At 44.1% G+C, this 25031-nt stretch overlaps 1 protein-coding gene across 2 annotated transcripts in view; it reads right to left on the reverse strand.

The window, feature by feature from the left end:
• Window positions 1–461: 461 nt before the first annotated feature.
• Window positions 462–25031, reverse strand: part of Srd5a2 (steroid 5 alpha-reductase 2) — a 40932-nt gene continuing 16362 nt past the window's right edge. For both annotated transcript variants that reach the window (XM_050162945.1, XM_050162944.1), the window contains exons 2-5: window positions 16694–16857; window positions 12318–12419; window positions 10048–10198; window positions 462–4728 (exon numbers count right to left, since the gene is read on the reverse strand). In XM_050162945.1, coding sequence (XP_050018902.1) covers window positions 4662–4728; window positions 10048–10198; window positions 12318–12419; window positions 16694–16857 — 484 coding nt within the window. In that variant the 3' untranslated portion in view covers window positions 462–4661. The remainder of the gene's footprint in view (window positions 4729–10047; window positions 10199–12317; window positions 12420–16693; window positions 16858–25031) is intronic.

The following is a 25031-nucleotide window of genomic DNA, read 5'->3' on the forward strand; positions in this document are numbered from 1 at the left end:
CAAGTAGTAAATGGGTGATTCCTGCATGGACCGGTTCCATCCATAGGTTCTGCTGGAACCCTGTGGAACCCTACTGTGAAAAAGACTTCTGGCCCTCAAAGAGACACAATGAGATGATCGCTTTAGCTCAGCACCTTGGGGAAGCATTTTACCCCCATAAATCTCAGGGTTTCTGTCTCTAATACCAAGGCAGGGGACTAGCTGATGTCTAAGGTCAGCTTACACATTTTAAATCTCGATCCTGAAAGTCAAATCAAGCACACTTTCTTCAGGCCGGCAGGGAACATTCCCTCTATGAAAGCTTCTTGGTCAAGGGCAAGAAAACGTGCCTTGGCAGTTAACTGCAAGTAAGGTGGTTTAATGGAAACCACCCAGAGGAAGGCTCCACTCCGTTCGCTTGATTTTGATACACTCTGTGTTTAGGGAAACTTGAAAGAAAAATAGAAAATACGCCTATGGAATGGAGACATGTTCAGAATTTTATTGTGTTTAATGTATACATATATGTATGAATATACATATCCATACATATCCATATATATCCCAGTCTTCAGCAAAGAACAGTGAGGTTTAAAACAATGCTTTTAGATGACTGAGATCCCTCAGATGTCAAGGGAAGATCTCATATTACACACAAATAACTTATTTAAATTAAGAAGGTCTGTAATCAGGACGCAAGATGGGTAAAAGCACTTGTCACCCAAGTGACCAGAGCTTGATTCCCAGAACCCAGAACAGAGAACCCATGGTGGGAGGAAGGAACTTAGACTCTGACCTCCAAATGCACAGGGCACACTCACACAAACTCGATAATAATAAATGAATTTATAAGATTTCATTTTATAAATGAAAGTCTGTGGTTAACTAAGCTAAGTTGAAATAGCAATAAGGTTTTGTAGAACTAACACACACGTAAGTAAATTGAATTCACCTGAATAAAATTCTAGATAGTGCCCTCTTGTGGCAAAAGCATGCAATTGCTGAATGGAAGTTTTGTCAGAGTACTGGGCAAAGGGTGGCAGCCATTTATTAAGCATTTTTCACATTTCAAGGATTGCCCTAGATATGTTTCACATGTCAATAAGATTTTTTAAAACCTTTTTTAAAAATAAATTCTAATACAGGGCCTTATGTATCTTATTCTGGTCTCTAAATAACTCCTTATGAAGCTGAAGACAACACTGCCTTTCTGATCTTCTAGCGTGGGCCAAGCGCTGGAGAGAGCACCACCTTGGCGCTGGACATAGAACCCAGGGCCTGGCAGACACCAGGCAAGCGCTCTGTAGAGGAACATCTCCAGCTCTACCACGAACGGCGTGGGGAAAGTGGTTTTCAACTGTGGAGAGTCCTGGAAATCTTTTCTTTCAGGTGAACTCGCCACTCGCACAAAAGCTTATACAGCTTGCATCTTGGGCATTCACCAAAGGCCTGCGCCTTAGGGTTAGTTCCCAGCTTGGCACCCCTGGAGGGCGGGTTGTGGGTCACTGGGAAGGGGAGGTGTTCCCTCAAAGGAGAACTGTGGAACTCTGGGGCCTCTGTCTCTTTCTCCTCCTTCCCTCCCTCCTTCCTTTCCTCCCTCATATGCTGGGAGGTGAACGCGAATGTTCTACTGTATACTCCCACCACAGTGGGCTGCCTACTATAGACCCAAAGCAGTTTTAGACCAAACATTCCTGGACTATGAGCCGAAAATAAATCTTTTTCCTTTATTTGGTGATCTATCCCAGTTACCTGTTTTAGCGGACGCTGCTCGACACGCGATGTATTTTCCCCTCGCTATCATGGAAATGGCAGACATGGCTAACCTTGGCCTGTCTTCCTACAGCTTCACTCTATCTCCTGGGATCCTGAGCTGTGACTCAGAAGCTGCCAGTCATACTTCAGATCCTGCTCATGGCCCCTAATTTCAGGTTGGCAAGATGAAGAAAGAGACAAGAAAGAAAAACAGCAACACCAAAAAGTAAGAGGGAGCTAGGCGGTGGTGGCGCACGCCTTTAATCCCAGCACCCGGGAGGCAGAGGCAGGCGGATCTCTGTGAGTTCGAGTCCAGCCTGGTCTAGAAGAACTAGTTCCAGGACAGGCTCCAAAGCCACACAGAAACCCTGTCTTGGAAAACAAAAAATAAAAATAAAACCAAAAGTGAGAGTGAAGAAAGGAAAGGGGGGGGGGGAATCACAGCTCAGTAAACACATTGTCGATAACCTTAGCCATCCTGGGTCTTTTTATTCAAGTGGTGGGGGTGGTCATGACTGTGAGGCATTTTATGAACAAGAACGACCTGCTTGTAACACTACATGCATATCTTCACTACAAATTATACTCCAGGTCTCTCATGACCCAGGTGTTAACTTACAGTAGGTTTCTCTACCACAGGTCCCAAGCGTGTTTCCAAATGGCGTTGAGCCCTCATACCTGGGGCCGAGGAGATACGCAACCAACCACTCTGATTCAGAGTGCTCAGTCCCTGCTTTACAGAACCCACGCTTCGGCCTCTTTAGGGGAGCCGTCCCTTCACCAAAGGCTGCACACTCAACTAACTCATTTGCTGCTTAGTTTCAAGTTCTCACGCGGGAACCAGGCTCAGTATGCTGAGATCCTCCAGCTGGTTCTCAACTTGTGGGTCATGACCCCTTTGGGGGCACCAAATGACCCTTTCACAGCAGTCCCTGTATATCAGATCTTTGCATTGTGATGCATACCAGTAACAGAACTGCAGTTATGAAGCAGTAATGAAATAATTTTACGGTTGGGGGGTCAGCACAACATGAGGAACTGTAGTAAGGGGTCCCAGCACGAGGAAGAGTGAGAACCTCTAGCGTGTATTCAGTGTCTGTGTTTCACATTTCGTGTCTGTGTTTTGCTCATGTTCACCCTTCCGTTATGTTCTGTCTCTTATGCCTCTCCCTCCAACTTCTTACAGAAATGCCAGGATTTCAGTTCATATAGAAACCTCCAAATGTTTACAGTTTGAAACTTGAAATGTAAGACAAAATAAAATAAAACTGTGTGTGAAACCCTGCCTACACTGAATGAAATAGGTGTTCTGCCCAGATGAACGTCGGCTCGCAGACCTCAGCTTCTGCCGTGGGGGCCTTTGTGGACTGATGTTCAAGCTACGGCTGGAACATGTCCGTCTCCTATGTCTCATAAGGAAGAAATTCCAGAAGAAACTGCTCGGGGCTTCTGGACTCTGTCACATCACTGTAGACGTCTCCTCCAGGTAAACAGCCTACCGTCTTCTGCATGAACGTCTCATGCTCGATGTGTCCGTGACATTTGATATTCCCATCAGTTCCGAAAAACATGAGTTTACAATGTCTGTGATAACATGTTTCTTTATTCTCTCAGGGACCACTCATAGCTATATATTTTTCTCTGTGTTCAAAAAACAATCTGATCATCAAGAAAATCTATCCCACTCCTATGGATAAAGTTATGATAGCTCTAGTGGGGACTGTGAAAACTCCTGGAGGATCAAGATATTCATTGACTAAGACACCTGTGGACATTTGGACTTGGGTCTGAGAAGAGAATTCCATCATTAAAGTTCTCCCTTCTCATCTCTTCCTAATTAACTACTGAAGGGTAAGATTGGCACCTGACCATCCCTGGGGACCATGAGCCCATCATCAACCCCTTTCCCACAGTCCGTCTGTTGTACATGTTGGTAATGTATGTGCAGAGAAGTACAAAGTAATTAGGCATGCTCTGAACCTACAACACTCGAAAATGTAAATCTCTGCCACTCTCTGGGCATACAGCACGTCTGCTTTTAGTTCCTCTTTAAGCCTTGCCCTCAGCCCAGACATTCTTTTCCAGTTGGTTAGCTGGTTGGCTGGTTGAGTTTTTCAAAACCAGCACACAAAGTAATGGGTTTCATTGTGACATTTTCATACATACTTCATTTTTGCCAATCCCCCTCCCCTCCTCTCCTCCCTGTCCTCTTGCATTTCTCCTGCTGGCCCCTTTTCTTCCCCGGCAGCAGCCTCTCTCTGCTTGCGTCCCACACCTATTCCATCTTCCTCGCTCTCCTCCAAAGACCTCTTCTTGCTTTCTCATGATCTCCTTCCTAATTTGATGAACTATATGTCCCCCAATACACACATATAAACAGACACATATATACATATAAATTAAAATCTAGGATCTGTGTATGACAAAAACATGCAGTATTTATCTTTCTGAGTCAGGTTATGTTGCTTAATAAAATAATTTCCAGTTCCACCCACTTTCCTGCAAATGTTATGACTTCATTTTCCATTATGACAGTCCAAAGGGTTTTGACTGCAGAACTTCCAAAATTGATACAGAGTAAAAATAAAAAAAAAAGTCACATCTTCAGATCATACAATGGGGGGGAGGGGCATGGAGAAAGGGGAAGCTTCTAGAAGGAATAGCTGAGGAGAAAATGTCTCCAAGGAAGGTCCTCTGTGAAGCTCCAATAGGAAATTAGGCTAAAGCTCCCTGGCAAACAGGAATAAAGGTTAAGCAGGCATGATTCAGCATGCCTCAGGCAACTGGAATAACAAGAGACCTATGATCACATACATCATCATATATATACATATGTGCAAGACACAGGCCAGTTTCGTTTACAGCTTATAGTTTCAGCAGCTGGGCAGTTTCCTTGTAGAAGCTTTGCTCCTTAAAATTGGGGTTCTTTAAAAGATGAATGGAATGAGGGCTTTCCTAGATTTGGGGTAATCCTCAAACGTCTTGAGGTAGAACCTAAAAAGACAAGAAAGGAAGGAATGATTACAAACAGAGTAGTTGTGAACCACTGAGCTTGCGCACGTCAACCCGGTTATTCAGCACCTGACCCTTCCTGGGGCCCATGTGCCCATCATTGGCCCCTTTCCTACAGTCTGGCTCTGTTGTCTTGGCCACCTGTGTGCAGATAAGTACAGAGGACGATCAGGGGGTAGTGGAGATGATTTTACAATATTACAGATGCACTTGCCATCAACTTTACACTGGAAATTGTTAAAGTGGTAAATTTTATGCTGTGCATATGTCACCAGTTTTTTTTTAATAGACAAAGGAAGTACTCATTTGGGCTCACTCTGCTGAAAACTGCAGGAAGCTAGAGCCTCCCAAAAATCTGGACAACTGGTGAACTAGTGGCAAATTAGTAATGGGGCTCTCTGATTGGACCAGGGGCCTGCTCCACAGGAGGAAATCCACATCTGGGACAAAAAAAAAAAAAAAACCTGGACAGGAGTCCACGGCTGGGAAGCAGAACTGCAACTGTTCTGCTAAGTGGAAAAGACGTTGCCCATCGAAGTGCTGTGTAAATAGCTCCATTTACACCCGTAGATCGGTGCTACGACGTTGCTCAGAGCAGCTTCTTTTGGCAGTAGGCAGCAGTAACTGCGAAGATTCATAATGAGTCAAAGTGTTAAGAACAAGGAAATGCTAAGTGCTCAACCATGAAAGGAGCTTCTGGATCATGCCAAGGCTTAAGGAGAATCACAGAAGATGGGAGAGGAAGAATTGCGGGTCAGGAGAAGGAGTGGAATGAAGTGGAATGCTGTCTTTAGAACACGGCGGGCGTCACCATTGCACTCCGGTCCTTCAGCAGTTGAGGCCTGAGACCTGTACAAGACTGAGCTTGTCAATAGCCTGCCATGGTCCCCTCCCCGGGACCTCCAGGAAGAGAATCATAGCTAGTAGGAAGGTGTTCACAGGGCTGGCCTGCCCCTGAGGGTCTACAGGCAGTTACTAGTTGCTAGAGTGAGGGAGAGACATTTGCTTTGGTGGTGTGGCCACCTACAAGGATCTCAAGCTCTTATAAACAACCCCTTACCCAGGATCCTGTAAGCAATTCTACGAGACTCACTCGGTCATGAAAAGTAAATAAACAGGACTAGAGAGATAGCCCAGCAGTGAGGAGCTCTTGTTGGTCTTCTAAAGAACCCGAGTTTGGTTCCCAGCACCCATGTGCAGTGGCTCACAACTCCATGCCTGTAACTCAGCTCAGTTGAGGGCCTCTTCTGGGTGTGCACACACACACAATACACACACACACACACACAATATGCACGCACGCATGCATGCATATGAACACACAGACACAATACGCACACACACATGCACGCATGCATGCATATGAACAAACAGACACACACAATACATGTAAATAAAATAAAAATAAGCTTTTAAAAATAAGATAAAACCATTTAAGAGTAGGGGAAACAATAAAGAGTAGTAATGATGAACATGATAAAATACATCATATATGTAAGAAAATGCCTTGAGGCTCATTATTGTATCTAACTAACACATGCTAATTTAAAAAAATTACAAAAAGTTATGGGAAAAGTTAACCTCAGAGAATTGATAGCACTTTTTGGAAAAAATCCCCTCCTGAAACTTGGGAATGCCGCTGTTACTATGGATTGCTATGCCACTATCATTATGAATTTTGCCCCCTAAAAGGTAGGGTGAAGTCCTACCTCCCGACACCTGAAGATGCAGTCTTGTTTTGGAACTCTGGTCACTGCAGATGTAACTAATTAAAATAGCTCATAACGGTGCAGGGTGGACCCTTAATCCCACAGACCTGAAAAGAGGCAGGAAGGCGGAGGGGATGGGAAGGTCACAGGCAGACTGGCAGAGGTTAGAGATCTGCTCCAGTCATGGAAAATCAAGAACAATAGTCTCCACCAGAACCGAATAAAGGCAAGGAAGGGTTCTTCCTCAAGCTGTTCCAGAGAGCACGGCCCTACCTGTACCTTAAGACCAGAGCTCTGAAGAGAGAGATTTCCCTTGTCCTAAACCCATGCAGCTGAGGGTCGTTTCCTTCGACAGCCTAATGAGATTAATGCATCTTACAAAAAGCCTCTACCCTGTGGGACTAAATTGTCCTCTTTGCTAGCTGAAGCTAATGGCCCTTGAGGCATAATAAAGACCAAATACACTCAGCTAAAGTGCTTTGGGTTTAGACTGGAAAACCAGAAAATAAATAAATAAATATAATAAAACGTGCCGGAAGGTCCTGGCCTGAGCTGCTTTGATTTGAAAAGATCCCGAGTGCGCAGGCCACCCTGCCAATGCCTGTCCTTGCTTCATGAGCACCTACACAAAGCCCTCTTGGTCCTATTAAAAGAGCCAGCCCTGGCTCTCCCTCCAAGAGGACCATAACCAGATGGCCTCAATTTGATTCTGATGTTGCACCAGCTGGAAACTTGTGGTGGAATTCCTGACCAAGTATTTCACGGTCTAGGTCTCTCAAAGACCCCCTTATGCACCCGGCAATGCCCTGACCTCTGCCATTCTCTCACTGCCTCTGATAGGCAGCAGACTCTCCTGAAGTGGAGGGCTGTTATGTTGTCTCTCAAAGGCCATGAACCTTTGAAACCCTGCCCTCTCTCTGCGTGTCTCTCTTTCTTTCTCTCTCTCTCTTTCTACCTTTCTTTCTTTCTTTCTTTCTTTTTCCGAGACAGGGTTTCTCTGTGTTACAGCCTTGGCTGTCCTGGAATGGCTCTGTAGACCAGGCTGGCCTTGAACTCACAGAGATCCATCTGCCTCTGCCTCCCCAGTGCTGGGATTACCCTGTACCTTTCAATCCAGGAGGTGATGGACATAGGTCATGGGGAAACTTCCACTTTGACTGTTCCCGAACTGGTCTCAGTTCCCACTCAGAAGAAAGGAGACTGCGCCTCATCTAATCCTGAAGACTACTAGAGAAGTCATTAACAGGAGAGACGCTGAGGCAAGAACTTAAGGAGCACTCAGCCCCGTTCTGTACCCCATATGTTCCTCCCTGGTCTCTCAGCTTTCTCGCTACAAAAGTTCCTTTAAGGTAGGCATGTGAAGTAAACAATTCATTACCCTTTCCTCCCCAGCACCCCTCTCTGTTATCTCTGTTAGCCTACTCAACCCTTGCCTGATGGGTTAAAGCTGAAGACCAAACCTTCCAAAGGAACGCCTTAAATGCCTGCAGTTCCAACATATACCAGCAGATGGAGCACTCGGGGCCCACCTGCTTACCTTACCTTTCCAAGAAGCCTGGACATGCTGACAATGGGACGGAAGAGAACTGAATTGAAGCACGGACATTTGTTTCACCTCTTAGCCCATTATCTGAACTTTCCTGTCAAGTGGTTATCATCACCAGGCATAGAACCTGGACCAACCAACTAACTCACTGTGGGAAGTCACCTTTTACTTTTATTCTCCTATGTTAACTATGCATAGTAGTAAGCTCCATTGTGACATTTTCATACACTTGTAAATGCACTTTGGTCGTTTCTGTTACCCTCTCTTGTCCTTTCCCACTCCCACTCATCCCCTTTCTCTTCCCAACTATTTCCCTCCTATTTTTATGGTTTGTTTATGATTCCTCGAGTTTCATTAGGGTTGCTCATAGGAACATGGGCACCTTACCATTGGCAACACCACTGGGAAAAAAGTTTCTCTCTTTCTCCCATCAATAGTAACTAAATTCTCAGGGAAGGAGAGTGGGAGACCCTCCTCAACAAGGTGGGCATAATGGCTGCCCAGCCATCCCCTCTGGTGCCTCTGTCTAAGTTATCATTTTCATTGTTTCCGGGCTCCCTGGCTGTCAGCATTCAGGCAAAATTCTTGGTCACCCCAGGTGACCAAGCCAGCGCATTTCCAGGGTCCCGTGGCTGCTCAGGTGCCATCAGCACACACCCTATGTAATCTATGCCAGTATGGCCACGTAATCTATACACATGCATGGTGTGGGAAACTATCCCGGAGATTTTTACGTACCGACGAGGTTAAATTTTGCCTTTTTACCTTTTATTCCTGGTCATCAAATTCGATAATTTCCTCAATCTTTTCAAATCTGTTTACCACTACCTTTTGTAAAGTCTGGATCTCCTGTCCAGTGTTCTGCTCTAATGCCCTCATTGAGGATTCCTAGGTATGAGGTCTGTCCAATAGAGATAATGGCTCATCCTTGGACATAATCTTACTAGCATGCATATTACCTGGGCTGGTCCGAAGGTAGTGAGTTACCCCAATTAACTGTTCACAGTTACAGACTGAACTCCTGTTCTACACTCCCCCCACTTTCCCATGCGCTGAATTACCTTTAAAAGTGGACACGTCCATTCCTCTCTCTCTCTCTCTCTCTCTCCACATTTCTTCCAGACAGACCTGTGCACTCCCTCCTTCGCCTTCCCCCATTCTTTATTAATAAAACCATTAAAGTGGGTTTCATTGTATATCTTGTGGTCCATTCTCTCGCGCACAATAATATCAATCTATACAGTCTTTTTATTTATTTATTTATGTACTGCTACCATTATCCAACTCAATTCCGGCTTCAGTAAAAGCTTGAAAAGTGAGGATTTAATCACATAATTTGATAATTTATCACATTTCCGTTATCATGTGTTTGTAAATCTGATTCCAAATTCTTCTGCAGTCTCACTGGAGAAGAATGCTCTGTGATGCCACAACCTTGGGACACTGTTAGCTGTCACCTTGACTTCTCGAAGGCAAGCCTCTGGTAACAGCTGTGAGGGGCTGTTTATATGAAGGGATGGCCTCAGAAAACACCTGTGAGGGGTTGTCCTGACGAAGTTCATTGCTATGGGAAGACCCATCTCAATCATGGTAAGACCATTCCCTGGTGAGGGACTCTGGACTGTATAAAATGTATACAGAGGTTCTCAACCTGTGGGTCACAACCCCTTTGGGGACACATATCAGACATCCTGGAGAGAAGACGTTTACGTTACGATTCAAAACAGTAACGGATTTACAGTTGTGAAGTGGCAATTAAATAATGTTAGGGTTGGGGTCAGCACGGCATGAGGAAGTGTGGGAAGGCAGAGAACCGCTGGTATAAAAGGAGAGGGCAAGCGGAGCAGAGCACACACGCAATCATTCATCTGCTTTCTGCATTTGACTGTGAATGAATGCAATGGGACCACCTGCTTCGAGTTCCTGCCCCCTTGACATCTTCGCAATGACATTGCTTCCATAACCCGGAAGTGAGCCATATCAACCCTTTCTCCCTTAAGTGGCTTTCGCCAGGGCATTTTTAATCAACTCCGTTGAAAAGCTTACCTGTGGTGGTAAAAAGCTTGCATCCCAAGGAAACAAAGTGAGAAAAATGCAAATGCAAGGGCTGGGATGGACCACGTGGCCAAGGCATAGCCCATCCATTCAATGATCTCACCCAGGAAATTGGCTCCCGAAACATACGTAAACAAGCCACCTGTGTGTAGAGAATCAGAAAAACGGTGCTCAGAACCTCAGTTCTGTGATACCGCATCCCTGGCTGTTGTTCCGGAACACACAAAGACGGGTAAACAGATGTAAGATGGGAGGCCCCTTCTACAGCCAGAGTTTAGAGGAAGGCTCTTAGAAATAGAGGAAAGCAAAGCAACCGCAGCCCTTTGCCTGCCGAAGGTTCTGGAATCCTGGAGTGGCCCCATCTACTGATGGGCATTGTCGGGATTTCTTTACAACTGTTAGGCCACCAGCTTTGAGACGAGACGAGCACGAGGTGCAGACGGCTGCTTCTCCTTCCATTCTAAAGGACATTTTCAGGCCACTCCTTACCTTCCCAAGCCTTCCCCGGCAAGACCCCAGTCACACAAAGTAAAACAAGGCATTACATTGAAATGAAATCTTAACAGGTGTGAGAAATGATTTGATTCGTTTGGACCCTTTGATCCTCCAGTACCTGGTTCCCTGCCCTCAACACTGCTCGTGCTGAGAGCAGAGGATATTCGCCCTGCTGGGGCTAAAAAGCTCTGTTGCTATTGAAGCATTTCTCTTCTACCCACCAGATAGCTCTCGTCTCAGAACTACCTAGAAATCAAGGCATTTCTGACGACGTTAAATATACCCACACTCAAGCTTTATGAGCCGTCTTAAACTAGAAAAGTTGTGACCAAAACAGCTTTTCTCCTCCTGTAATTACGTTAAAACGTGCTTTCAAGCCGTTCTCTCTCACTCTTAGAACTCTGCTGGAAACTGACCTTGGTGATCTGGTTTCTAAGAACTGTCCCAGCTCATCTTGGCTTAATCATTAAACCGGAGTTTTCTAGTGTTGAGTGCACTTAGTGTTGGAATGTGAGCGCTGCCCACGGAGTCCTGTGGGAACACTTTGTCCCCAGCTTGTGGTACTGGTTCAGAAGGCTGTGGAACCTTCTGGCCATGGGTCCTTGCTGGCAGGTGGAAAGCTATTGGGGATGGGCTCGAGGGGGATAGTTGCCCTGGTTCCTGCCCAAGCTCTCTACTTTCTGGCTGGCTACAGAGATAGACGAAAGCAAGTAACCCTACGTTCCTGCCACCAGTGATAAGAGCCCTCCTAGCACGCCAGGTGTCCTCACCTTCTCTACCTGGACGCTGAGATAACTAACGGTGCTTCTGTCCAGTGTTCTGTCCCAGCTGTGAGAGACATGGCTGACACAAGGAGCAAGTTCCTTGACTATTGCTTTTCCGAAGGATGACACTGTGTCGTTGTCTTCCTGCCCATGACACCCTTGACTTTGTGAGGGTCCAATTACCCATGAACATGGTCTAGCTTAGTTCCTTGGATACCAAGAAATTAATAATACTTACCATTTAAAATAGCCCTAACTATGCAGTAGGCCACCCCATCCAGGTTCTTGTTAGCACACTATGATGTTCACCTGACATCTTTAGCTTCTTTGCTAGCACAGCCAAGGCTCACACTCTGTGTAAATGACAGGCTTATATACTAGGCTGTAAACTATCCCCACCTCTTAGCCAAGCTTGGTGCCCTCTGTCACCTTGAGGGTACTATGATCTTCCTACCTAGGGTGGGCAAGAGGTCATTTATGTCTCTGTCTCTCTGTTTCTCTCTCTCTCACTCACTCACTCTCCATCTCTCTCTCTCTCTCTCTCTCTCTCTCTCTCTCTCTCTCTCTCTCTGTGTGTGTGTGTGTGTGTGTGTCTGTCTGTCTGTCTGTCTGTCTCACTCTGTGGTGGGGTGGGGAGTACCTGTAACAAGACCAACCTTGAACTCACTATATGACCTTGAACTTCTGACTCTGGATCTTCCTGCCTCCCCTTCCTAAGGGCTGGCATCACAGATATGTACGGCCATGCCTGAGTTAAGTGTTGCTGGGAATGGAACCCAGGGCTTCATGCATGCTAGGCAGTCACTCCACCAACTGAGTTAGAGCCCTAGTTGTCTTGGAGTTTCCTTAGATTCTGCAGAAGGGACAGAGTATGCAGGGGAGGGCAGAAGCCAGCCACAGTGTACATATTGCACAGCTGTGCTGTCAGAACCCTCCCCATTTGTCAACCCCTGGGGCAGGCTCCAGTGAACACTGAAGATCTGATAGTCAGGGAGGTGTTACCTTGTGGAATCTTATAGACGATTTCTCCAGGCTTCCTAAGCTGGCGCAGCAAGTAGTCACTGTGGATGTTGATCCCCATTCCCAAAACAAATAGGAAGACACCTTGGCAAAGAAGAGAGGAAACAGATCAAAAGATACACTCTGCTTTGATATTTTTCGCACAAGATTTTTTAGTTGCCACATCTAAGAATGGTATTCAGATACGGTCTGAAGCTTTCTGGGAGGAGAGGTTTTCCTGTTCCTAGGGTAAAAATGTTAGCGCTCTCGTAAGGTGTGATAGAGAGAGAGTGGGGCAAGCAGGAGACAATAGCATTGTGTGTATTAAACAATAAATAAATAAATCGATAAGTAACAGCAAGCACGTGGCCGACTCACTAATGGCCAACTGGCTGGCTCATTCACCGGCCAGCTCCACGCTCTCCTTTGTCATGCCCCACTGTGAAGGTTGGAAGTTGACATTACATGTGCATGCAATTGTCAATGCACAAACTCTACCAATAAAAAAGTGACTCATTTCTTTATAGTTAAATATAAATATTATGCTCAAGATAATGGTTTGATAAAAACTAAGAGTTATTATTTTTAACCCAGAGGTCTTCCCTCTCTGCTGTTTTGTTTTAGAGCCAAACAACACCCTCCGTGTGTAACCGTATTTCACAGTGAAGCCTCTGCTCCTGGGTGATGTGTGAATGTTCACTCTGACTACAGCATAAGAGGCTGAAGGACAGGCTGGAGACGGGATTCTCAGTGTGGAGGCCACTGACGGCGGACGTCTGGGCTAGACAGACCTGTGGCTTGGTGTAGGACAAAGCTAATGCAGCTAAGGAGAAGAGAGCCCAGCAGGAACTGGTTCTGAAGACAGCGGAAGTAGTTAAGTCAATAGGCAGAATGTGATAAGTGATATTACTAAGGATTAAGAATGATTTCTAGGTCAGGCAATGGTGGCACACAGCTTTGATACCAGCACTTGGGAGGCAGAGGCAGGTAGACCTCTGGGAGTTCAAGGCCAGCCTGGTCTACAAAGCTAGTTTCAGAACAGTCAGAGAAACCATGTTAAAAAAAAATCTATATTGATCTTTTTTTTTTTTTTTTTTCTACATGAGCCAAGATAGTATACAAAGAACTTAAATATCCTGGACCTTGGTTCTTCTTACAGACGTGAGGGGAGCGAGCCAGGGAGATGGCTCAGTCAGTAAAGTGCTTGGCTTGCAAGCACTAGGACCTGAGTTTAATCCTATAGTCCATGTTTCTAAAAGTCCAGAATGGTGACACACATTAAGGAACCAAGTAAAGAAGATATAGAGACAAAAGGGTCCCTGGCACTCCCTGGCAAGTTAGTCTAGTCCTATAGAAGCTCCAACTTAGGTGAGAGACCTTGTCTCAGAAAGCACTGCAAGCAACTGTCCGGAGGAACAGCACCCAAGTTGACCTTTGACCTCCATGTGCGCCCATACACAAACACAAAGAAACATGTATGTGCACATAAATACAATGGAGGAAAATTATATTATATTTTTATTACTTTAAATTATTTTTTAATTTAAATATATTTAATTATATTCTTTCCCTCCCCCAAGTTCTTCAAGATCCTCTCCTCCCTATCCTATACAACATGAAGTTCTTTCTCAAAAAACAAAAACTCAACACAACAAGAAATCACACCAAACCAAGAAAACAATACCTCATCCTCAAAAAAAAAAAAAAACTAAACTGTAACCAAATAAAAGCACACAAAAACTAGTCAGTGGTGGCATGCACCTTTAATCCCAGCACTTGGGAGACAGAGGCAGGCAAAGCTCTGTGAGTTCAAGGCCAGCCAGGTCTACAAAGTGAGAAGTGAGTTCTAGGACAGCCAGTGGCTGTTGAACTAAAAAAAAAAAAAAAAAAAAAAAAACTGTCTTGGAAAACAAAAACAAACAAAAAAAATTTTTAAAGAAAGCACACATACATACAAAAAAACAAAAACAAGCAAACAAACAAAAAATCCTGGGGAACTGACTGGGAGAAGATCTTCACCAACCCCGCAACTGACAAAGGTCTGATCTCCAAAATATATAAAGAACTCAAGAAACTAGACCATAAAAGGCTAATCAATCCAATTATAAAATGGGGCACTGAGCTGAACAGAGATCTCTCAACAGAAGAAGTTCAAATGGCCAAAGGACACCTAAGGTCATGCTCAACTTCCTTAGCGATCAGGGAAATGCAAATCAAGACAACTTTAAGATACCATCTTACACCTGTCAGAATGGCTAAAATCAAAAACACCAATGATAGCCTTTGCTGGAGAGGTTGTGGAGAAAGGGGTACACTCATCCATTGCTGGTGGGAATGCAAACTTGTGCAACCACTCTGGAAAGCAGTGTGGAGGTTTCTCAGAAAATTCGGGATCAACCTACCCATGGACCCAGCAATACCACTCTAGGGAATATACCCAAGAGAGGCCTTATCATACAACAAAAGTATATGCTCTACTATGTTCATAGCAGCATTGTTTGTAATAGCAAGAACCTGGAAACAACCTAGATGCCCTTCAATTGAAGAATGGATGAAGAAAGTATGGAATATATACATATTAGAGTACTACTCAGCAGTAAAAAACAAGGACTTCTTGAAGTTTTCAGGCAAATGGATGGAAATAGAAAACACTATCCTGAGTGAGGTAAGCCAGACCCAAAAAGAGGAACATGGGATGTACTCACTCATATTTGGTTTCTAGCCATAAATAAAGGACATTGAGCCTATAATTCGGGTTCTTAGAGAAGCTAAATAAGAAGGAGAACCCAAAGAAAAACATATAGGCATCCTCCTGAATATTAACCTTCATCAGGCGATGAAAGGAGACAGAGACAGAGACCCACATTGGAGCACCGGACTGAAATCTCAAGGTCCAAAACAGGAGCAAAAGGAGAGAGAACAAAAACAAGGAACTCAGGACCGCGAGGGGAGCACCCACACACTGAGACAATGGAGATGATCTATCGGGAACTCACCAAGGCCAGCTGGCCTGGGTCTGAAAAAGCCTGGGTCAAAACTGGTCTCGCTGAACATAGCGGACAATGAGGACTACTGAGACCTCAAGAACAATGGCAATGGGTTTTTGATCCTACTGCACGTATTGGCTTTGTGGGAGCCTAGGCAGTTTGGATGATCACCTTACTAGACCTGGATGGAGGAGGGTGGTCCTTGGACTTCCCACAGGGCAGGGAACCCTGATTGCTCTTTGGGCTGAAGAGGGAGGAGGACTTAATAGGGGGAGGGGGAGGGAAAGGGGAGGCGGAGGTGGGGAAGAGACAGAAATCTTTAATTAATTAATAAAGAAATAAATAAATTTAAAAAAAATCCTTGGGAGTCCATTATATGTTGATCCGGAACATGAGGGCTGTCCTGGAGTGGTTCATATACCCTGGGTCACACCATTGGGGAAAATTGATTTTTCCCTCTCTAGCAGATATAAATGACGGTTCAGTTGTTAACTTTGACCCTAGCGCCTTGGTTTTCACTCATTCAATTACTCACTCATTTATTCATTTTTAAAATGTAACAAAGTGAAATATAATAAAATAAAACAAAAACTATTATATTGAAGTTGGACAAGACAAAGCAACAGAAGGAAAAGAGCCCAAGAGAAGGCTCAAGAATCGGAGAACAAAAATCAGAGGTGCAGTTGTTTGCCCACTTAAGAGTCCCATAAAAACACTAAACTGGAAGTCATAATAAAAGCTCAGAGGATGTGGCAAGATAGATTCGTGCAGGCCCTGTGCATGTGGCTTCAATCGCTGTGAGATCACATGAGCTTTGCTGTTGTTGACGTAGAGAGCCTTGTTTTCTTGGTGTCCTCCATCCCTTCTGGCCTTTACACTCTTCCCACCTCCTCTTCCACAGAAAATAGGAGAAATTTTCAAAGATCAGTTTCTTCCATTATTTCAGGTGTTCAGGGAAAGCTTCTTTGAGGAGGGTAAAACTGGTAGAGAACAAAGCAAGGAAGAGGGCCAAACCTTGAAGCTCAGCGAAGCAGAACTGTCTAGGAAGGCTGGCACAGCACAGGCCTGACTACTTGAACCCCAGCACAGGAAATGAGGTGACAGGGTGCAGGAATAACCTCCAAGTCAGAAAGACCTAAAACATTTGGGTTTTGTAGGTAGGGGAGCCTGTGTGTATCATGGAGCAGTAGAAATCTATCTGCCCATTTTGAGATGGGAGATGATGGCACATATTTAAATCTTCTCCCCGACTGCCTTGTGGGGAGGAGGCCAGAGGAGGAGTCTGAGTGGAGAAGAAGCCAGCAAGGAGGCTGCTATAGGATAAGAGACAGTGGTGACTGACACTGTGGGGCTGGGGCTAGCTGGGAAGGGAGGAGAGATGGATTCACTTACCCAAGCTAAACCGTACATCTGTGTACCACTCCTCAGGGTATTCTGCGCAGTAAATCAGATAGTGTGCTTGAAGAAATCCATTTCCTGTGCAGAAGGCAATCGCTCTCAGAAAGAGAATCACTGGGTAAGGCCTCCCTCTGGTGAGCAAGGAATAAATAAATGTCCTAGAAGGGAAGGAGAGAGTGATTAAGAGTCTTTATTGTTGGGGAGGGGAGGGGAGGGTGTAGGCAAACCACGATAGACTAGTGCTGTGCCATAATGTTCCTGTAACCTGTGAAGATTTGTCACTTGTATTGGTTTAATAAAACACGGATTGGCCAGTAGCCAAGCAGGAAGTATAGGTGAGGTGACCAGAGTAGGGTCTAGGAAGAGGAAAACCCAGGTGCAGAGACAGCAAGATAAAAATGCTGCACATTGAAAAGGTACCAAGCCACGCGGCTAAACATAGGCAAGAATTATGGGTTAATTTAAGTTGTAAGAGTTAGTTAATAAGAAGCCTGAGCTAACAGGCCAACAGTTTATAATTAATGTAGACCTCTGTGTGTTTCTTTGGGACCAAACAGTTGTGGGACTAGGTGTGACAAAAATTTCCATACACAAACACTTAAATGGTGTTTAGGTGGCATGCTTCTTGGTGGTGGCATGGACCTAGAAACTCCACAGAGTTATAGCAAAAAACGTGGTCTAGAAACTCCACAAAGTTGTGGTAAAAAAAAAATATGTGGTTCTTACCAGTATCTCCACCATGAAGCTAGACTCTTAGGAAGCCAAGGAGTGGGGTAGATCTAGCAGCCAAAGCCATGGCTTTAATCCTAGCCATATCGCTTAGCAAATTAAAGACTCATGTGGTCAGAAAAAGAGAAATATACAGTAAAGACCAATTCAGACAGAGAAAAAAACTCTAAATAGTTTACAGTCTGTTTAAAAATATACATAGGCTTGGGAAAGAAAAAAAAGGATAAAGTTCTTTTTTAAAAAAAAAAAAAAAAGAGTAGTTGGGTGGTTGGGTGTGGTGCACACCTTTAGTCCTAGCACTTGGGAGGCAGAGGCAGTAAGATATCTGTAAGTTCAAAGACAGCCTGGTCTACAGAGTGAGTTCCAGGACAGTTAAGGATACAGAGAAACCCTGTCTCAAGTCCAAGCGAATAAGCACATCAAGGTCATTACCGTAAACACTTTTCCCTTGAATTTGGCCCAGTCAGTAAAGTGTTTCTCTTAACAAGCATGAGGGCCTGAGTCTACTCCCACAATCTGGTTTGCTTTTGCCTGATATAGCGGCATGTACTTGTTAATCTAGCACAGGGGACACAAAACATGCATTGAATGGACAATTGCTATCTAATTCTAAAACGATGATTTTTACTGGGTTTTTTTTTTGTCTTTTTTGGTTTTTAGGTTTTGGTTTGTGTTTTGAGGGGTTGGGGAGTTGTTTGTTTGTCTTATGACATTAAAAATGCATAGAAACTACCATTTAGTCCTCATTTTATTTACACAACAGCCTTGAAAGGTAGGTACAAACTCCATCTAGCAGTTCATGGTGGCGGGGAAAGACCCAAAGAATTATCACCCTTATAAAAATCAAGGTAAAAATTGGCCCCACAAAAAAAGTCCAAATCAATTCTTTTTCATAACTTTAAATATTCACTAAAAAACTTGCAACAACCCACAGGACTCTGATAAAGAAAATGCTGCATTTCATCGAAGGCAACAAACCCTGTGATATTAACTTACCCTAGACCCATTTACCATGCTCTCGCTCTCTGCAGCTTGAAAACTAAGAGCCCGTGTTCCAAGTGTTGGTGAGGGTAGGAAGGTGTGGGACTCTTTCACAGGTCTCATTCCCAAAGAGAAGCCTTTACTCCACCTGTCTAGTAGCTCCCGAAGAGGTGAGCCCCAAAAGTTTGTCTCTATGCCAACTGACCCAGTGTTGAATGATTTAAAGGGGAGCCATGTCTTTTGGTGTTTTGGTAGCTTGGTACCCTAAGGGGCAAAGACATACCATATGAAAGATTAAAAGGGAAAAGCTAGGGATGAGATGTTCTCAGGAGTATTGCAATGCTCAGATGGGAAAGTTGTAATTGGAAATACCAATATAAATGGGGAGTTCAGAAAAATGGCCCTCTCCAAGGTCTGGGAGTAAAGATCTGCTGGCAGCAGCCTGCAACCAGGCCTTCATCCTTCAATCCCTCTCCCTAAAGGAGCTAGGGCACCATGGAGAAATAGCTAATGGAACATCAAGGGCAGGGAGGATAGACAGTATATCAGGATGTCTTACTGAGTTGGAAAGTAAAGGAACAGTTGAAAATGAGCAGGGAGACGGGCGGTTGCCCCAATTATAGACACCAACTGCTCCACTAGCCGTGCTTGTGATAAACAGGGTGCAGGAAAGAATAATGGTTGTAGACAATTGCAAATATTGGATCAATAAAGTTCTGTGAGTCCATACTGGTCCATTAAAAACATTATAAACTTTGTCACTGCTAGAGGTAACTATTACATTAAATCCTTGCTCTGATAAAACATAGCTAGAGGGACAATTAAGCACTTATCCTACGTCCCATGCTCCTGCCTTTTTACACTTGTCACCTGCAATTGATGAGCAAAAGCTTTTCTTCTCAGTAAAACAGCAGTAAGTAAATACTACAGTCAGAAAAGCTATCATCTGAGGGACTCCAAAATCACCCACAGACTACCATCTTTCCATGACTTGATTTAAAAGAGCGACTAAGTACAAAAGAATGGAGAACCAGTTCAGGCAGGATCATGAGAGAGGCCACAGCCACCGTTTAGCAGAGGGACCTCACACAAGAAGGCAATAGCACAAACTATTTCTTCCTTTGCTCTTCAGTTCAAAGCTGGAGAAATGGCAGATGTGTAGCTTCCATGAGAAGCCCCTGCAGGGACGGAGGCGGGTAGGCGAGGAGGGAGTCACTGCCATATCTGAAGTCAGCAGTGCTGTGACATAGCACGGGACTTTTCGAGGATGGTTTTATTAATTCTTCTCTTGCTTGAAAAGAAGTCCCAAGACCCACAGCCTCTGGTGTGGAGAACAGCTCAAGTCACCTGGGATCTAGGCTGTCTCATCAAAGGTTTACTGAAGCCCCACTAGAATGGCAGTAATAAAAGCAATCACATTCTAACTGGTCACCCTTGAACATCCATTCTCCCAGCTAACATGTCGCAATCTATCCACTCCTCTCCCCAGAGCTGCATACCTCCCTGATGCCCGGATTACAGTGGCTGGGGGTGGGGGGGGGGGCACTGTTTTGTGATGCTTGTGGTTTTCATCTTAAGTTCACAAGAGGACACTGACAGGGACTTGCTCTTTATCCCTGGCCTAGCTCACATGGCATAGATATTCCTCAGGAGAAATGACTCTGCGCCAAGTTAATTAGACACCCAAGAAGTCCAACAAATATGCAAACATCTTGAGTAAATAACATTGAACAACACACACTGGGTAAAGTGGAATTGCCATAACAGAATGACTTTAAATAAGCCCCAAAGTATCCTCCAAGAAATGTTTTCAAGACAGGAAATAGCGCTTAAAAGGGAACTCCATAACAATACAGTATGAGAAAAATACACTGGTTAACTATTAGGTGCAATTCTTAAAATAAAGAGTGGTGGCGCACGCCTTTAATCCCAGCACTCGGGAGGCAGAGGCAGGCAGATCTCTGGGAGTTCGAGGCCAGCCTGGTCTATGAGAGCTAGTTCCAGGACAGGCTCCAAAGCTACAGAGAAACCCTGTCTCGAAAAACCAAAAAAAAAAAAAAAAAAAGAGCAGATGGCATTGACCTGGAAGTTCAAGAAGGAATGAATGACTAGACTCAAGATGTTATTCAGGGAGGAAATGGACCACATCCATTAGAGTTTTTGTTTTAATTTACATGTGTGTGTGTGCGTGTGTGTGTGTGGCATGTGTGTCTGTCTGTCTGTCTCTGTGTGTGTCTGACTGCCTGCCTGTCTATCCGCCTGTCGGTCTTTCTTTCTGTGTGTGATGTGGGAGAGGAGCAGGTGCATGGCACCATACCTGGTGATAAGAACACAACGTGGGGAGTCAGTTTCCTTCTTCCACCTTTTCCTGGGGTCTAAGATCCAACTCAGGTCCTCCGACTCTCATAGCCAGTGCTTTTGCATACGTCTCTCTAGCCTATCAGTTACATTTAATTTTTTTTCCTGGTTGAAAAAATATTTAGGTGCCAGAAATGTAGCAGAAGAGAAAGTGATATTCAACATGTTTGTTTGAAGAGATGTGCAGGTGAGGTTTGACTACAGAGTTAGGGACATAGCACACATTCCGTGATGTCTAGGGTAGCACCCTGAGTTTAAGGCCAAGGAGATAGAATGATGGATTTTCAGAGGCAAAAATCTTCAGATCAAATTCCTGTTATTTTACACACGGGAAAGCCAGAGCCTAAGGAAGTTAGAATAACATGCTCATAATTATAGATCCAACTGATGGAGTAGCAACAAGATCTAGGTTTTCTAGGTCTGAGAAGATGGCTCAGTCAGTGAGTGCTTGCTGCACACGCATAAAAGCCCGTGTTTGGTTCCCTGACACCCACGAAGAGCCAGCTCCAAGAGTGCAACCCATATATACCTGGGCACACACATACACCATATACCCATTTAAAAGATCAATTAAATTAAACAAATAAAGGTCTTTTGTTAGATTCAATTACCTACAGTAAACTTGTTGATGACTCCTTTGATATTTCCAAAAAATAAAACATGCTGTTATATGTGAATGAGTGGTAGGCTCATCACTGCAGTTAAGTAAGCCCAAGATCTGTTATGTCAATCAAGGCCTAATTACATGTTTATTTATTCAAGCATCTGAGGCTGCTCATTTGTTCATTCCCCAGGCACCCAGACCCAAAATAAGCACACAGAAACTATATTAATTGCAACACTGCTTGGCCTATTAGCTTAGGTTTCTCATTAACTAACTCTTATATTGGAAATTAACTCATTTCTATTATTCTATGTATTGCCACGAGGCTCACAGTTTACTAGGCAGATTCAAGCATCTGTCTCTTTCGGCGGCTACATGGCATCTCTCTGAATTTACCTTCTTTCTCCCAGCATTCAGTTTAGTGTTCCTGCCTAGCTCTATTCTGTCCTGTCCTGGGTCCAACCAGCTTTTTGATGCATTAACCAATAAAAGCAACACATATACAGAAGGACTTCCCACATCAAGCATCCAGGTGCTTAAGCTTATTGTGGCTCTCTTAAAAGGACCTGTGAGCCACATTCATCACAGAACCAGAAATGTGTCTGAAAATCCCGGGCATTGGAGCTGAATTTCATGTGTTGGAACCTGCATCCCTCTGGTTCATATATTGATGATGTTTGGGAGATGGAGCCTAAGGAATGTGATTGATCTACCCGTGGATTAATAGGCTATTGAAGGAGTGAGTTTGCTGTGTAGTACATGTGTCTGGTCTTGCTATGTGATGCCTACTGCCACGTTTTTGTGCAGAAAGGATGCTCTCACCAAGTCCCATCACCAAAATACCATCAACATATGAACCTGAGGGATGCAGTTTCAAACACATGACACAGATGCCAGTGTCATGTTCCTGAACTTCCCAGGCCCTAGCTCTGAAAGCTTAAGAAACTTCTATCTTTTATACATGATAGAATCTCAGGTATTTTTTTCTAGCAACAGAAGGTGAACCAATACAATTGTTACTTGACTTTATACATTTCATATTCACTTATACACTCACTCGCACACACACACACATACATGCAACCACACATGAACACATGCACCCATGCACCCACACACATGCATGTATGCAACCACACATAAACACATGCACGCGTGTGTGCGCGCACACACACACATATGCCTTTCATCAGACCATCTGCAGATAATACAGAGCAGACAAAGTCTGGAGACTAGGATATGAATCACAGTTACCCTTTAGACAGAACTTCTAGCTTCAAATCCCAGAAGCTCGCCTAACAAAAGCACTGGGTTTGAAGTCAGAAAACTTGGACCAGTTTTGCTTTCCCTAGAAATGGAGTCTTATTCTTTCCCTGTCATATCTCAAGATCGCTGTGAGGTCAAACTTGGTAATCTAAGCATATAGTACAAGCAATCTCAATCAAGAGATTACTATCTCTAGCATCACAAAAAAACATTTAAATAATCTATGTAGATAGATATTTAAACTGTAGCATGACTGACAAAAGGTTATACACACTTGTTGCTCTATATCCAAGTCAAATTTTATAGACTTAAACAGCCAGGTAGTCTCGCGGGTCCACAAATCTTATGTCTTGGCTCTCTTGGCAAATACCACCAACCCTGGGAGGACACAGAAACTTCTCTCTGCCTTTCCGAACCTGTCCACTTCATGGTCCAGTCCCTAGCCAGGTGCTGGGTCGTAGGATCTTGAATTCTGTGTTCAGAGCTGCAGAGGAAAGAAGGGTTTGTTTCTAGGATCAGCTCTCTTGAAACTATAGGCTGCCTCCTGATGCCCTAGTACCTAACAGCACGTTCGGATGCAGGCCACTAAGGAGCCCTCTTTCCATTCAATTATAACAGTGAACACACTCACTTCTATAAATAAAATCACCACCTTGGCCTCCCATGTCCTTCAAAATGCAAAAGAAATAAGAGGAGCCTGCAGCTCTGACACCAAAGTATTTCTGCAAGTCCACTTGACTCGCTTTCCTTCTGGGCAGAGTGAAAATCACATGGAGAAAGCAAGTACTCCTTGGAGGTGACGTTCTGACTTGATGGATTTGACTTCTCCATAACAGATCCTGGGCAAACGTCTTGTCTGCAAGCGGAGGTGAGTCATAACTATAGGATTATCATGAAAATTAAATACAATGATTCAAGAAAAATTATTTAACAAGATTAGTGTTGAGCACTCATTTCTCCACAGACTCCCATTCTTGAGAGCTTCAGGGCTCTAAAGGTAGATTAAATTAAAAGTAGGTTAAGTTCTCAGGTGGAAAGGGTCTAGAAGGCCAACAGAAAGTCATTTCAAAAAATAACTGTTTGGCTCCTAACAGTATAGTCTTGTCCGTTTCAACAATGTCCCCAATGAGACCAAATGAGTTCAAATACTCAGTTCACAATACCTTCGAAGTAAACCATGTTTCCAACCCAACTCATGGCCTCCTGAATCAATAATCTTTGCTTCCTAACTAAAGGGACATGTCAGAGTAGGCTGTCTACAGTAACGAAGTGTCAGAGGTGCGAAACGCTAGGAGCTCCTGTTACTCAGACCACAGCACAGTTGGGGTACAGCAGTGAGGCTTTGGTGTGCAGCCATTTGGGATCAGGCTCTTCCAGGTGGTCTTAGGCGTGTAAGTGAACAAAAACAAAAGAATGTGGAAGACTCTGTGAGTTTATTGACAATCAAGTTTCAGGATAGAAGTGTGTGTATTATTCCCATCCTTGTTCCTTTGCCCCCACACAACCATAGAGAAAACTGGAAAATATATTCCACCAGGTTTCCCAGTGAGAAATTTGGTAAATATAGAGAATGGGTGGGAAGCCAGAAGTCCTAGGGAACAAATAAGGCTCTTAGGATACAAATGACTCTGCCCAGGGAAGTTGGAAGCAATCAAAAAAAATGTAGCTCAGCATAGAAGAGAAGATTAAATAAATAAATAAATAGAAGGGAAAGAGTTAAAGAGTTAACTGGCTCACAAGACTGCAAATCAATACCAAACAGTCGAGGCAAGTTTCCCCTTCAGGTTTGTGATGGTTTATCAGCCAGACAAGAATCTAGATGCCCCCTGGAAGATGGTCCTTTGACATGCCTGTGAGAAACTATCTTGCCGACATTAATTGATGTGGGAAGGTTCATCTTAATTGTGGTCAGGACCATTCCCTGAGCTGAGAATCCCAGACTATATAAAGGAGAGAGAGAGAGAGAGAGAGAGAGAGAGAGAGAGAGAGAGAGAGAGAGAAGCACTATTAGTATGAGTGCACTTGCTATTCTCAGTTTCCTGATTCTGTGAATGATATGACCAGCTACTTCAAGCTCCTGCCGCCCTGACATCCTCACTGTGATGGACTGTACCCTAGAACTATGAGTCAGGATAAAGCAACCCCTTCTCCCTTAAATTACTTTGTCAGAGTATTTTACCTAAAACTTTTAGTATTATTTTACATATATGAATGTGTGTGTATGTATGTATGTATGTGCACCATGTGCATGCAGTACCCACAGAGGCCAGAAATGGACATTAGATCCTCTAGAGCTAGAGTTATCTATGGTTGTGAGCTGCCATGTGGGTGCTGGGAATTGAACCCAACAGCCAGTGAGTGCTCTTAGTCCCTGAACCATCTCTCCAGCCTGAA

Source organism: Alexandromys fortis, unplaced genomic scaffold (assembly GCF_014885135.2).
Source record: "Alexandromys fortis isolate MF-2015 unplaced genomic scaffold, M_Fortis_MF-2015_v1.1 scaffold_148, whole genome shotgun sequence".
Lineage (NCBI taxonomy): Eukaryota > Metazoa > Chordata > Mammalia > Rodentia > Cricetidae > Alexandromys > Alexandromys fortis.